Source organism: Oratosquilla oratoria, chromosome 37, assembly GCF_046742065.1.
Source record: "Oratosquilla oratoria isolate Oo_2021 chromosome 37, ASM4674206v1, whole genome shotgun sequence".
Lineage (NCBI taxonomy): Eukaryota > Metazoa > Arthropoda > Malacostraca > Stomatopoda > Squillidae > Oratosquilla > Oratosquilla oratoria.
In genome coordinates, this window is record NC_134813.1 from 214,419 (window position 1) to 230,748 (window position 16,330).

The 16,330-nt window shown below is 37.6% G+C and overlaps 1 protein-coding gene across 2 annotated transcripts; it reads right to left on the minus strand.

The window, feature by feature from the left end:
- Positions 1-40: 40 nt before the first annotated feature.
- LOC143019483 (mediator of RNA polymerase II transcription subunit 19-like) lies at positions 41-10,520 on the minus strand. 2 transcript variants are annotated; one of them, XM_076175119.1, is made up of 5 exons: positions 10,322-10,520; positions 6,441-6,509; positions 5,430-5,522; positions 4,834-4,974; positions 41-2,215 (listed from the first exon to the last, which is right to left on the minus strand). In XM_076175119.1, exons 1-5 carry the CDS (start codon positions 10,499-10,501, stop codon positions 1,949-1,951), a joined length of 750 nt encoding a protein of 249 aa, XP_076031234.1. In that variant the 5' UTR covers positions 10,502-10,520; the 3' UTR covers positions 41-1,948. The 2 variants fall into 2 exon arrangements, with proteins under 2 accessions (XP_076031234.1, XP_076031235.1); XM_076175120.1 differs by lacking the exon at positions 6,441-6,509.
- Positions 10,521-16,330: the final 5,810 nt, after the last annotated feature.

The window sequence follows — 16,330 nt, forward strand, 5'->3', positions numbered from 1 at the left end:
CATTCGGGGATTCAAGAAATAAAACAACATTGCAAACAAAGTCGTTTCTATTCAGGTGAGTTTGAGTCGTGTATGTGTAACTGGGGCTTAAGACTTCGTGTCACAATGAAGACTCACATTAGTGTAATAACTTGAAATTGGATGAATTTCTTAACATTTTCTGTAAATTACTAAAGCTTGTATCTGGTAAAGTACAAAGCAGTTTATCTTGTTTGTTTTAAATTTGATTTTCATGTGGCCAGGTGTTAAAGAGGTTTTACTTTCTATTATCGTATGTCGAGTTGCTAGTTTGAACAAATTTGTTTAGGTACCATAGTATTATCTTGCAAGTCAGAATGCCAGTGTTAGTGATTGTAAAAGCTGCATATATGTATTTATATTTCACTTAAGTGGCAGCTTCTATACATAATGTATAGCAGAGGAATATATCAAAATTATTTTATTCACTCCTTGTGCAACTTTAAAATAGGTGGCTTTGTTTTTAAGTATAGAATATATAATTAATAATTGTTACCTCGAATTTCACAGTGTAAAATCTGCAGACCCACGGTGGCTGGCTACAGTACTCCCACAAATCTCAAACTTTGGATTGTTATCTGTGTTGTATTGTCAGCTGTCATATCTCAAGTATTTGAAAATGTACAAGAAATTCTCATTAATTGATAGAGCCTGGGCCCAGTCCAGAGTCAGTCCGTGAGGACCACGTCTCCTGATGGGGTTGGCAGGTTTTGAGTAAAGGCAGCTCTGATGTCTTATCTTGCAGGACCACCACAAGCATTCAACTGTCATTAGTCTGTATATAAATATTGTACATATACACAAATAATTAATTGTAGATGCATTATCTTTTCCCAATATTTGATCAAGAGGTATAACAATCCTATTTTTTTTTTTTTTTCCCAAATAAAAAATTTATCACATATAAACCTATTATGATGCTTATGCTTCTAACTCGTCAGTTTAGTATTCTAAAGCAGACTCGAGGTGTGTGGTAAACTGCAGCTTATGAGGTGACACTGGAAGGAAAAATTAAAATCCAAACAAATTTCTCCTTTACCTATCTTTATGAAAATATTACACAGGAAAGTTATACACACTGAGCTCCAGCTTAAATAAATATCAGAGCCAATAGCTCTTTGCTCACATTCTCAATAAAGTTTGCTCTCCAACTTCAACAACTATTTCAAGAGTTTCAATTGGATGTAATAAGCAACATTCTATCATTTGATCTGTAAATACCATGTTCAATATAACAATCTGTAGCCTTTGGTCTCTTGCATATGACCTGCAACAATGGCCACCAGGTTGGCCCATAGGTCACTGGTAAGAAACTTTGTATTGGTATCTGAAACGAGCTAGTGTAATAGTGTGCTTTCTGCATCTGGGGCATCCCGAGTTTACCAGGCTAATTCTTAGCCGGATCGTGACCACATAAGCAGATTTGAGGTTCTTCGGTCTTTGTCAGGATATTCAATTTGAAAAGTGTGTTGGTCTTACGAGTAGTCTCACTGCACTGCCTCGGACCAGAGCAGTGTAGTGGTGAAAATTAATCTTCATCCACAATGTGCTAAAATGGGAGGGATGATGAGTCATTTTTTGGAGTGTGGTTATGTATTTTGACTGCCATTGCCTTGTATGGGGGAAAAGGCCTTTATATTGCAGTGTGCTGCAGATATGTTATGGGAGATTAGTATGCTCCAGGTGTTGGATTCTTTAGTTTTGTAGGTACGAGGGATCTTGATATGTTGGAAACAAAAACACTATGAAGAAGGTATGTTTCCCCTACGACATACTGGGAATGTGTTTGCCTATAACATAACTATTGTATTTCATTTAATAAGCTAATGTTTACCAATATGCATTTATATAAACTGAGAAAATTACTACAGATTCTCTGTATCCGACTTTCATTCCTTTCAGGATGCACATTACATGTACAAGACATTCCTTACATTTTAATCTTAGGTTGATCTCCTACAGACATACCCGGGTGTTCTGGGCTGTGTTTTTGCTTCTTCTTCTTCTTTTCTTTCTTTTTCTTCTTCTTTGGTTTCTTGTCGGGGAGTTCTCCCCGATCACCGCTCCCGTCCTGGGTGGGTGTCTCGCCTATTCTGTGTTTATGCTTTTTGTGCTTTTTATGTTTCTTCTGTGGAGGTTGATTAACAAAGCGGTATTGTTCCGGCAAAGGCCCTGGATGAAGTCTGAACCCTGCCAGCTGGAGAGAGGGAGAAAAAAGGAGCTTCAATAAGATTGTCTGGAAAGTAGGGTAACATAGGTGGAAATACACTGCCAAGTAATTAATTGAGAGGAACAAATACTGGCCAAAGGATATTGCTCAGAAGTCTAAAGCGCTAGTTTTGTTTTACACGATCAAGAAGTGCCAACTGTTTTGTATACAATGAGAATCTTCCCTCCCCCAATAGCATAATTTCTGCACATTGTATGCAATTATTATTGAGATTATTTTTTGTACATTTTATTTAAATAGTCTTGGAAGAAGTGTTTAACCACTTCACTCCGGCCCAAAATCTCGTGGGCAGCATTAGCTGCCAGACATACAATGTTGCGTCATAATATTCGCATTATAAAAAATAAAGTCACCGCTGAATCGATCATTCTCTCTTTCACCCGTGAATTTTGATAACCATAGAAAATATGATGAAGCCAGCTTACAGAGTATGGGGGTCACGCAGGTACAACTACAATAAATATAATCAAGACGCTGATATGGCAGCCTCGCATACCCACCTGCTCCTCATGACGCCTACGTAGGTGTCACCATATGGAAGAGGTTAAGTATGGTGGGTGGTTACAAAGATGAATGAAACAAGAAATAAGGTGAGGAAAAGAGCAGGGGTGGAAAGAGAAGTAGTAGATAGAATTGACCAAAGAAAACTGGACTGTGGGGATTTGGAAATTACAAGTGAAGAAACACTTGGTGCTTCAACTGTTTAAATGAGAAGGAAAATGAGCAAAAGTACAAGTAGCTAAGAAGTGTGGGAAGTGGTAGAGGAAGAACAAGGGCATTTCAAGGAAGGAGTAACAAGGTGTGCAAGATGGTATGTGGAACAAGGAGGATGGCAGGTAATGCTGGGACTGCCACAGGGATGTGTCATGTTGCCATGGCTATTCAATATGTACATGGATGGGGTGGTGTGGAAAGTAAAGGCAAGGGTAATGGGCAGGAGATGGTTAACCCCTTCCATACGGTGCCGCACACGTAGGCGTCATGGGGAGCGAGTGTATTTGCGAGGCTGCCATATCGGCGTCTTGATTATATTTATTGTAGTCGCCCCTCCATAATGACATTCTTTCTAATTCTTTTGTAATCGCATTTTCTATGGTTATCAAAATTCACGGGTGAAGAGAGAACGATCGATATAAGCGGTGACTATATTTTATGATGCAAGTATTATTACGACACGTCGTACGGCTGGCATTGGCTGCTGCCACCGAGATCTAAGTCCATGACGCCTACGTGTGCGGCACCGTATGGAAGGGGTTAACTTCTTCAATACGAGTCAAGTCTCGTGTACAGCAGGATACAGGTATGACCTGTCATCCACAAGGAGCTAAGATAGAGAGGAGAGGATGGTGGATGGGAGCGGGTACTTGCCTTATAGATGGAAAAAAGCTCTTGGTATATTGATTTTTCCACGAGGTGCCTTAGAACCTAACCCTTGCAAATACTAGGGATTCACTGTACAGTTGAACCTCGAAAGCCTGGACCCTCGTATGACCGGTCGAAATGAACAAAGGGCGGACTTTTCAAGCAAAGTTCCCTATTTGTCCAGTAGGTGGCAGCGATGGCCGTACACGTGTACTCAAACCCGACCCAGTCAAGTCGCCACCAGGGCTGCTGTTTCGTAGAATTTTGTACCAAAACGTAGTAAAATAGCGGCATGTGGCAACTGCACAAGGACATGAGGAATTTTTTTCTACATATCAGCTGGCTGTTAAAAACATTCAAAAACTCAAACTTTTGTTTAAAAATCATAGAACTAGTTATCAAATAATAAATGGTACATCAAAATATGACTTTTATTGGTAATTGTGTTACTTATAAAATATCATACCCCAAAAGATACGTTTTTACGGTGTAGAAAAAAATTCTACGCTAAAGTTTCAGCTTTATTTTAGCGATAATAATATAAAAAATAATTTTTATATCTTACTGAATATGTTAGGGCATGGGGGCCTTATATACATTCAAGAATAAAAAAAAAAAAAATAGAACCAACATTTTGTCAAAGTTTGACAAGTATATCTTGCTATGAAAGTCTGCACACTCCCAAGAAAAATGTATGCCCCGGTATGGCAACACTCCCATTCTACACGGCAGTGTAGAAAACGCGGCAAGCCTGGCCTCCACCACTGTCCCATGTGCATACCTTCCAATATTTACAGTGTACGTAATAAAAAAATACAGTACAGTACACTGTATGTACAGTACATTTACATGCCTGTATTACAGTTATTACAGAATTATTAGTATTATAGTATTATTACAGTATTGTTATTATTAGTGTTAGAGTATTATTCTTATGTGTTTCTATGCCATATCATACATTACCTATACGTATACCGCTACGAAAATATACGGGTGTTAGGGCGACATTTTCGATGACCGGACCGCCCTTCCCCCCAATTAGTCCGGGCTTTCGAGGTTCGACTGTATTTGGATTGTAATTATTTCTCCTACAGTATTTGTTAGAGGTTGTTTTGTTAATGGTATGCTATTGTGTAATAGTGTTATCTGCTCTAATTTGTGCAAAATTAAAATCCCAACTTGTTAAATGTGATAACTAATAAACAAAACAAACATGTTCTCACCTGTAGATTTGATAGTGGTTGAAATTCTTTGAATACAGGAGGCTTTTCAATAAGGCTTCGTAAAGAGGAATTTGTGAGGTGAGCAGGAGTGTCTATTATTCCTGGCAAGCTAGGAAGAAAAGAAGACAGAGAATCGCGCACCTGAAAATGGTAGAGTGGGCACAATTAATTTTGATATTTGGACCTGTTTTAGAATCCAGAAAAGTGCGACTTGTTTTTCAATGCAGTCACTACTTTTCAGAAAGAATAAACTATTTTCTATGATCTGTACATCTCCTTGGTCAAATAAAGTATACAAACCAATTAATGGTAATGATGCCCAATAATTCTATTCTGGTATGATAGGGACATTGGTCTGAATCATTCTGAGACCCCAATCAAACCAGAATACACACTTAATTCAGCCTTACAATCAAAAGAAAAAAATATATAGTGTAGCACATAATAAAATATATGAATGAATTTATTTTTTAAAATTTCATTAACATGCCCTCCACAAAAGTTACAATATGACATCAATTGATATCAACTTCAAAGATTAAAAAAATAAATAAAGTTACTATAACTTGTATATCATACTCCCATGAATATCTTACCTTTTTGCCTGTGAATTTGTTATATGAATGTTCAAACCCATAGTGGGCCATGAGATTTTTGGCACCTGTCAGTTCATGTTCACTGGCTGGTTCCTGAAACGAAACAAAATCATATAAATTCCTTAGATATATCTTACTGTATTCACTACATCCCATTTCCATACAACTGAAGTAATTGTCTATCTGCCTCCAGCATATTTTTTTTTATGTATCCAAAAACAAGCAAATTAGTAAAATTATCATTATCATGGGCTTCAGCTAGAGGTCTTCCACCCAAGTCATTGAGTGTTTGCAATGTTGCCAGTGCAATGAAATTGAAGATACAGTGTGTGACCAAAGGTTTCTATCTCCTCAGTATCAACCTCAAGTTCAGTGTCACCCCCAAACAACAACTGGCTCACCTCCTTTCACTAACTCCACACCTCTGCCCGGTACTTGTACTTACATCCCCCACCACACCATCCATATACTTATACATATTAAACTCTTCCATATGATGACACCTACATGGGTATCAGGAGACGCGAATGGGTATACAGTACAAGGATCCCGATAATGGCGTTTTGATATTTATTTTCTAGTTGTAGCTGAGTGACCCCTGAATTCTATGAATTGGCTTGATCATGTTTTCTGCATTTATTATTACTCATTGAAAGAGAATGAGTAATACAGCAGTGACTATAATTTATAATGCAAATAGTGTGATGCATCAATCATCGCACCTCCAGCATCCAATGCTGCATACGAGAATTTGACTCTTAATAAAGAGGTTAAACAACCATGCCAACAAGACAACCCTGATGCAGCTCTTACATAGTACACATAAAATGAATCATTGGTGTCACTCCCTTGTCCAAAGTTTGTATTAGTATTAGCTTAAGGTATTCAGGCATGTGCTGCATTTCTGTTCAACATGTCATGTGTGAATTAGTATGCACCTAATTATAGTTTCTACACATGGCTCAGCAAGTGGCGCAAGATATGGGTAAAGTTAAAAAAATATATACATACATGTGTGTACATTGCTTCTGACCCAGGGCAGTGGACAAGGTGCAGGGATGACCCGTCATTCAGGAGGTGCTAAGATAAGAGGGAGGGTGGAAGGGTGTATTCAGGGATGGAATGGGTGGGAATGATTTTATGCCTTTTTCTTTTTGACTACCCCCCTTTGTAAGGGGGAAAAGCCTTGGTATATGTATGTGTGTACATATACAGTGGCCGCGAAAAGTTTGGGCGCAAAATTATAGGCGCCCCAACTTTCCCCTAAACTCAAAACATGCGAAAAATACAACTTTCCACCCAAACTTTTCGCTATTTTTCAATGCTAGCGTTTGTACCCGTATTTAGCCGAGACAATACACACTATTTGGCAACTCTGTTTAGGCGCACTCGATGTCACATGGAGTCACTTTCTAAACATCTCTCACGGAGAGTAGTCTTTTTTTTTGCGGTGGTCTCTGTTTTTGTGCCTTGATATCTCCGTAATGGGAAGTGGTAAAGAGCTGGAAAGAGACACAGTTGTTACAATCATAACCCTCTATAAGGAGGGTTATAAGTGTAAAGATATTGCTACTCGTGTGGGAATTGGAGTGCGTCAAGTGCAAAAGTGGACCAAGAAATTTCGAGACAAAGGAAGTGACATCATTCGTACTCCAAAGCATCGCTCTGGTCGGCCAAGGAAGATATCAAATCGTACTTCTACAGTTCTAACTGCCTCCTAATAACCGTAGGAGGCAGTTAGAACCGTAGAAGTACGATTTGATATCTTCCTTGGCCGACCAGAGCGATGCTTTGGAGTACGAATGATGTCACTTCCTTCGTCTCGAAATTTCTTGGTCCACTTTTGCACTTGACGCACTCCAATTCCCACACGAGTAGCAATATCTTTACACTTATAACCCTCCTTATAGAGGGTTATGATTGTAACAACTGTGTCTCTTTCCAGCTCTTTACCACTTCCCATTACGGAGATATCAAGGCACAAAAACAGAGACCACCGCAAAAACAAGACTACTCTCCGTGAGAGATGTTTAGAAAGTGACTCCATGTGACATCGAGTGCGCCTAAACAGAGTTGCCAAATAGTGTGTATTGTCTCGGCTAAATACGGGTACAAACGCTAGCATTGAAAAATAGCGAAAAGTTTGGGTGGAAAGTTGTATTTTTCGCATGTTTTGAGTTTAGGGGAAAGTTGGGGCGCCTATAATTTTGCGCCCAAACTTTTCGCGGCTACTGTATATATATACTGCCAGTAAATCCCACACAGCACAAGATGTATACGCTTGCATGGGGAAGACCAATACAAAAAACTATATTTGGGTAAAAAATAATCCCAAAACATCATGAAAAAATTATGAAACATACTTCACAGAAGTCAATTACCCAAATCAAACTAACCTAGCCTGGAAAGGCGTGTTACCTAGTACGAGTAAGGGAATTCAGCATCATCTCCACTAGAGGGAGCAGATAAAGGTTCCTGTTCTACTGGGGGGCCACAAATTGGGTGATATAGTTTCACTCCCTTCTTAAAAACAGGATTTCCTGGTTGCCATAAACACTAGTTTGAGTTGGACAGGAAGGAATTGGACTGCATAGATGACATATTGGGTGACAGAGGGGAGCCTAAATACATGGCCAAAGAAAATTTATGAAAACTATACATTTCATCTTGAATTAATTGACATGGCATGTTGACTTAAAATATATATATATATATATATGATTTGGTTTAACATCATGAAATACCCTTATCAAGAGGCAAGGACAGTACCCCCTTTACATAGGATTTTTGTAACATGGAATTCAATTTACCATGCCGTTGGTCTAACTTGCTGGTGGCAGGGTTCAAATAGCATCATCTCAACTTCTTCCGCAAGTAGTGACGCTCTAACCTGCACAGCCAGAAAACAAAACAAAAATGGTAGACTACTGCATATATAACACCAATTTTCTGATGTAGGATCTTGATCAACTTTTGTTCTCTGGATTTGATGTTAGAAAATGATTGAGGCATTTTAAAGTACACACATATACCAAAGGCCTTTCTCCCCATTATATGGGAGGTAGCCAAAAAGAAAGAGGCATAGAAACCACTCCTACCCATTCCATCCCCTACATACTCCACTCCCCTCCACCCTCTTCCCTCCCTCTCATCTTGGCACCTCTTGGGCATTTTAATGTAACATGACATAACCAAACATTTAGAAAACTAAAGAAATGGTAGCAATACCAACTTGTAGCTACAGATGGAACCATCCTAATAATGGACCTACACATTTACCCTAGTGGCATGTAGCCGTAAGTAGCCCCACCCATATTACATGAAACAATTTAACAAAAATCTATTTCACCCGTTCCATACGGTGTCACCTACACAGGCATCATAAGGCACAAGTGGGTATATGAGAATGCCATCATCAGCATTTATTATAAAGGATTACAAAGGTGGAGCATGCCGACAGGAGACCTTTTGGTCCATATCTAGGTCGGATGCAAAAAAAATCATAATAAAATAATAAATAAAAACTATAATAATGTAAATAAATAAAATACATAAATAAATGCATAGGTATAGTTAAATAATAAACAAACAGGTAATATGACATATGACTAATATATATACATATACCAAGGCTTTTTCCCCCTTCCAAGGGAGGTAGCCAAAAAGGGAAAGGCATAAAAACACTCCCACCCATTTCATCCCTAAACACACTCCACACCCCTCCCACCCTTCCTCTCATCTGAGCACCTCCTGGATGACGGGTCATCAATAAATGAAAATCAAACAGACAAATGATAAAAAAACAAAAAATAATATAAAATAAATTATAATATAATGTGAGTGTCGTGCTATCCTGAGGCTATGAAAACATGAGGGTGGCAGAGGAATGAGAGATGGTATGGTGATCTTTCGCATACAGGTATTTCCCAATTTATGCATGTTTAGAATGTGCGGTTTTGGAATAATGAGATAAAAAAAATGTAGTCATTTTTTCATATTACACGGATTATTTAGAATAATGCAAAGTAAGAAATCAAGTAAGCAATGGTAATATCATTCGCTTTACGCAATTTTTATTTTACGTGATTCCTTCAGGAACATATCCCTCGCATAAAATGAGAAATCATAAGAAACATTTCCTCATTTACTTTGCAGTTGTAGCCGAGTGACTCCCATATTCTGTGAACTTGCCTGATCATATTTTCTGTGGTTATTAGTATTTACAGTGAAAGAGAATAAGTAATACAACCGTAACTTTATCTTTTATAATGCAAGTAGTGTGATACATCATCATACATCTGGCAGCTGATGCCGCCCACAAGAATTTGACTCGTATCGAACAGGATAACCACAAAAAGCTCAAAAGAAGGGAATGCTGGTAATTTATTATGCCTCATAAAATAATACTGTGATGGAATAAATAATGTTGCTAAGCAACACTGTAACTGTTAGTGTAGAACCTACAGGGCTGTCCCTGAAATTTACCAGTTAGTACAAAACTTGTGCAAAATTACAACTTAAGCGATTTTTGTCACCTAAAGGCTAAACATGTTCTTTAACTTTTTCACAACACTGTGTCTGTAATACATGTGCAACTGGTACTCCCCTATATTGTGATCCCTAATTTCATATCAAGCAGAGCCAATGCTTTACAGTCATCATCGTTATAGCCTCTTGTCAATTCACAATTATTTCGCCATTTTCGGCATCTTTACTGGGGAATTATACGTTGACAAATTCTTCCACTGTGATTGAACCGCTATCCCAACCCTATACATTTTTTTTTACCCATTACTTCACTTCCAACGCAATGCGTTATATCATTCGTAGTATTTACGTACAGTTTTACTATCAATATAAAAAACTTAAACACTACCGGGTTTACTGCTTACCTTCATGAGGTAAAATGGGCCTGAATGGACCACCGCTGGGTGTTTTCCAGCAGATATAGTCATTTTCAGAGTACCCGTAGAGTCATTTCTCATCATTGGATTCGCCATGGGAGACCTTGACCCTCGAGGAGAGGATTTCGGTGAAAATGAGGGGTCGACTTTCCTTGCGAGTTCATTCATCTTCCTATCATCGCCATTACTGACAAAAATTGGTGTTTACATTTCAGTCTACGACCTGGAAGTCTACTCATCTTTCAAAACTTTTTTATATGACTTACAATTTAAGTTTTCGCTGAATATATAAAATTCTTTGTATTTATTAAAATCTCAAAATCAAAAACTAATTGTTATACATCCCGAGATCTTGAAATGATAATTCGAAACAACTAAAAAAAAAAATAAAAAAAAACATTTCAAGGGTGCTACAAGCTAAGACTAAAAATTACGAATTATTAATATAGCCTATGAAGTAAAATACTGAAGTGTCACAAGATATAAAAAGTAAGCTAACAAGAAAATTGAGAAGACTTCTATGCACATAACCCTGAAAGAGGTGCGACATCAAAAATCAAGGATCAAAGAAACTCGGAGTACAAACCGGTCTCTTCGATTACCTATGTACAGGTGAAAATTAATAAATCCCAACCTATATTGTTAACAATTTGAAAATTATTGTAATAAGTAATAGTATTGATTTAAAATAGAATAAGTGTACAATGAATCAACTGGACAAAAATGTAGGTCACTTGTCTAACTCTTATCGTCTGCACTTGGTATTGAATTTTTTCAATGTTCAAACGATAAAAGTAGCTAAATATTTTGTGACTTCTAATAGACGAGGATCAAAATCAAAGAAAGTACAACGTGTTCATTGGATTTTTTCACTGTAATCCTGCCAATTTTAATATGCAAATGAGAGATGTGTGTAGCTTTGGGCGTTGGGGTGGGGGTGGAGAACGAGAGGGTAGTTGCCTTCCTTGGAACATGTGAATTGTTGTCTATAACTAAGTATATTCATTCGTATCTAAACATATATTCATGTGTATGTTATTTGCTTATCATTACTATGTATCAAAAGCATGGAGTGCTGAAGGAAATATATATATATATATAGAGAGAGAGAGAGAGTACAAGTGGTTGGATGGAACTTTTGGGATGACTAAAAATCGGGTGGATAGACAGGGTGATGTGGGCATAATAAATATTTACACAGAATTAGTCTGGCCTCAGATTCAATTTGCTCCAGATGTAATCACCACACTATAGTCACAGTACATCTTACATTGCCTCAGTCTTGTCCTACACTTATATAGTATATACTTACCTCTGGTGAATGTGTATTACATTGGGACTCAATGTTGGCTGTCTGAAACCCTGACAAAAGCAATGTATTCACTGACTTACGCGCAATGGATTCTCAAAAATATTTACAATATTGTATTTTGTAAAAGGTTTTGTAATTTCGCTCTCCACATTGTGACGACATACAACTATTCTCAACATATAAAGGAGGCCATTTTTGCTGGCATGTGGACATTGTATGTCGGCGATACTTTCAGAAGCCATTGGGCAGTTGTGAGTGAATGATGCCTATCATGCTTACAGGAATTCCACATTTCACCAATAAACGTGCTTACCAATGGATTGAGTGACTCCCCACTTTTGTTTTGTTTTGCAATAAATTTGATATGAACAATAGGATACACGCCCAGCGTACGTAAGAAGATAAACATTATGATTACTATGGAGTGGGATTGACTATGACCTACCGTATCCCTTATATCTCTACATTATTTTCATGTTTTGTTGGACCAGAAATAATTGTACCTGTAGGTATAGCTTCCTCAAGCACTGTTTAATCATAAACTACGGTAATTTTTCTGTGGGATTTCTACGGAAGAATATATTCGAATTTACTTATCTTGAATTATCACCATAACTTCATCATCGGTCAACTTTGCGCTTACTTTTAGCGGCCACGAGAAAACGTTTTTGTCATTGGCTGAAGCCCCATGACAAGCTATGTTCTCATTGGTTGGAACCAATATCAGCTGATATATATGGAGATAGGTGATTGTAAACACCACGTGTTTACAGTATTCGAGACATGGGTTTAAGTATAGGTTGTAACGATATTGTAGCCACACTGTAAAAATTGAGGTTGTAAACTAGTTGTAATATCCACGACCTTGTAAGTTACAATGATTTTGTAATATCGGTCGCCTGTTACATGCTGATTGAACTTCATTAGATATGTATAGATCAAGGGCATTTTAAAGTGCAAATATATTTCGCAGTAACTACCGCACTCCCAGTTAGTAGCGTTTGACAGCTGTCCAGGCGTGATAGAAACTGTGGATCGTAGCTGCACATCTTATTTACCTCTCGCGAGCTGAATGTATTTTTAGTTCCTACATACTTCAAACAGTAACTTACTGTATATTTTTTCTATATTTCAGAGAAACTTAGCTGTCATTCACTACCATTGTATTTCCATTTGGAGAAAGAAAGTACCCGGATGTACTATCAATCTTTGGTTTCAACTGTACAGTCAGTAAATACCTGAGAGATGTTTAGAGTTGTTGTATACAATGCAGCTTGATTTGGCATCGTAAAATGTAATTATAGTATTTTCTGTTTCTTAAAAGAATCCAGGTTTCTATCATTGATGGACTCACGGTTTGGTACATTCAAGACTGAGGACGCCGAATCACAAAGATTATATACTTTTTATACACCAAAAATTGTTCACACGAGTAATAGAAAATGCACTCATGAAAAATATAATAATAATAATGATAATAATAATAACAATATAATAATAATAATAGTAATAATAATAATAACAAAAACAACAACAACAATAATAATAATACATACATATACCAAGGCTTTTTTCCCCCTTACAAGGGAGGTAGCCAAAAAGGAAAAGGCATAAAATCATTCCCACCCATTCCATCCCTGAATACACTACACACCCCTCCACCCTTCCTCTCATCTTAGCTCCTCTTGGATGACGGGTCATCCGTGCACATTGTCCAATAATAATAATAATGATAATAAAAGGAGAGCTTATGCTGAGAGAGTCGACTGAATCCGACGTCGTCACCTATCACTGTTCCTTTTTGATCTCAAGGAACCAAAACAAAAAATGAGTCATTGTGAGACAATGAAATCAAACCGGATTCACAGAAAATTAAAATGACCAAAACCAACGAAAATATAAGTTGTCTGTTTTAAATATTTCCTGTTCCCTTTATGTCTTGGATTTCAGTACGAGTCGTAAATTATTTACAATTCTTGGATCATGTCTTGTTTTGATTAGAATTTCACGGTAAATTTTATGACGTACTCTTTATGTTAATGGTCACGTGCATGAAACCCTTGTATATTACGAAGTATTACGAAGGAAGAGCATGCCAACAGACCATTTGGTCCATAACTAGGTCAGATGCGAAAAATGCAAATAAACTAATAAATAGATCAATCAGTTATTAAATACATAGATAATAATAGATCAACAAATAGGTAAACATTAAAAGATAATGAATAAAAAGATGAAAAATGATATAGATAATAACAAATAAGCAGATAAATGAAAATAAATAAGAATAATAAATTAAGATAAATGGCAGGCATTATAGCATATTTTTCAGGTGTTTATCTAAATGAATCTTAAAACTTCGAATTGTACTACATTGCACTGCCTCTGCAGGAAGTTTATCCCACTCATATACATGGTTGGAAAAGTTGTTTCTATCCACTTCCAAATCAAATCTTCCTCCTGACAGTTTGAAACCATTATTTCTTGTCTGATTCGCATTCAGTATGAAAATATCGTCACTGTTAATGTTAATTACCTTTAGAATCTTGAAAACGTGCGTGTATATATATATATATATATGTATATATATATATATATTTCTATATATATATATATATATATATATATATATCTGTGTGTGTGTGTGTGTGTGTGTGTGTGTGTGTGTGTGTGTGTTGAGACATTCGGACAGGTTGACGTAAGTGGAGTAGGAAACAAAGGAGTCTTAGTCTGAGTTTATTCCTGACTAAGACACCTATGTTTCCTACGCTACTTACATCATATATATATATATATATATATATATATATCTATATATATAAATATATATATATATATATATTTATACACCAAACATAGTAGATTCACAGTGAAATTATATTAACGGGAGACTAATATTTCTGTCGACTGTTATGAAGCACTGTGGCAGTTGTTCAGAGATAACACTATACACCGTACCAAGCGAATGGCAGGATAACGGAGATATTGGCAGGATAAGGGTCACAAATGGTCGCCATTCGATATTTACAAGTCATTTGTTTGTTTTCGTGTTGAGGTGTATAAATATGTTTCAGTGAATTCCCTTAATCGATATAATATAAGAGAAAATACAATATGCTGAACTAACAGTCACTTTTAACGACATATGTTTAAGAAAAAACTTTCCAATATACATGCATGTACAGTATAGATTTATACAGACATGCATACGTTCATGCATATATATATATATATATATATATATATATATGTATGTGTGTGTGTGTGTGTGTGTGTGTGTGTGTGTGTGTGTGTGTGTGTGTGTGTGTGTGTGTGTGTGTGTGTGTGTGTGTGTGTGTTCAGCAAGGAAAGGAAAGGGAGTAGATAGGGATGAGTGGATGAGTGGAGAGTGACTATTTATAGATGGCACTGTTATACAAGCAGGGGAGGGACAGGGGAGGGGGGTAGGGAGTGCTTGTGTGTGAATGATATTTTGACGCAGCCCGAATGGATTTCTCCTCGTCTTCTCTTTTTCTGCATGAGGGGAATGAGATGGGATGGGGGCGTCGCCGTTTAAGTGAAGTGGCCTTGCTGTGGATGTACTGTGTCTTGCTGCATTGCTTATGACCCAGGGCAGTAGCCAGGAGACAATGATGACCCCTCATCCATGAGGAGCTAAGATGAAAGGGGGGAAGGGTGGTGGATGGGAGTGGATGCGGGGCTTTGACGTGGCTACCTCCCACATAAGGGGGAAAAACTCATAGTATATAGATAGATTGTGTGTGTGTGTATTTACCTATTTGTATTTACCTAGTTGTATTTTACGGGACGAGAGCTATGCTCGTAGTAAACCGTTTTCGTATCTCTCCACATCCAGTTTATTCTTAAAATCGTGTATAGTTTTGGGATCCGGGACATAATCCCTCCCGGACACAATCCCCCCGGACAAAATACTTCCGGACAATATCCCTCCTAGACAGAATCCCTCCACAAAAGTGAGTGGGCTGGACAAAATCCCCCCATATTATTCAGATTAGCAGCTTTCCCATTATATACCATCACATGCAAAGCAATTAACATCGTACTTTTGTATCCTTCACCATTATTAATCATCACCCACCACGCACGTGATCCACATGCTTGCAACAGAGCGAGACTTCCTCTTGCTTACCTTGCATTTCCCACGACATGCACCCCTAACACAGCACAATTTGAAGACAAACAAGTATAGATACCTAGTGTCACCAGACACGTATCATAAATCCTTTTATTATAACTGCCCTAGTGTATTACGCATAAACTAACATAGATATAATATACCTAACAATATCCACCAATTATACAACTAACCCATATATATCTAAACCGTCCCCAATCCATAGATTAACGAGACTAACGCCCTTGCTTACAGCAACCCTTCTAACCCTATATATTCTATGACATCCATGTAATGTTGGCAGAGCTGGAGTAGGTGAAGAACCTACTGCCAGAGGCTGGGTAGGTCACGAACCTACCGGCCGGAGGTCAGAGCTATCGTGCCCTAGGTCAAGGCCTGGCACTTATTGTATTTAGCCCCAAAGGGCATCCGATTTGTAGTTTAATCTCAAATGTGTTCTTTAAAATAAACAACGAAAACTCCCGCTTTGGAGTCTATCTCGCCACATTAAGACTTCCCTACGTAACCATATATAACGGTTACCCAACCA

Bases quoted from the DNA above. Each gene is read 5' to 3' on its own strand.
- LOC143019483 (XM_076175119.1), bottom strand. From the start codon at position 10,501: ATGAATGAACTCGCAAGGAAAGTCGACCCCTCATTTTCACCGAAATCC. The intron at 6,510-10,321 runs GTAAGCAGTAAA...CTCTTATCTTAG, and splicing joins GCCCATTTTACCTCATGAAG to CACCTCCTGAATGACGGGTC. The intron at 2,216-4,833 runs GTGAGAACATGT...CCCTCTCTCCAG, and splicing joins AACCACTATCAAATCTACAG to CTGGCAGGGTTCAGACTTCA.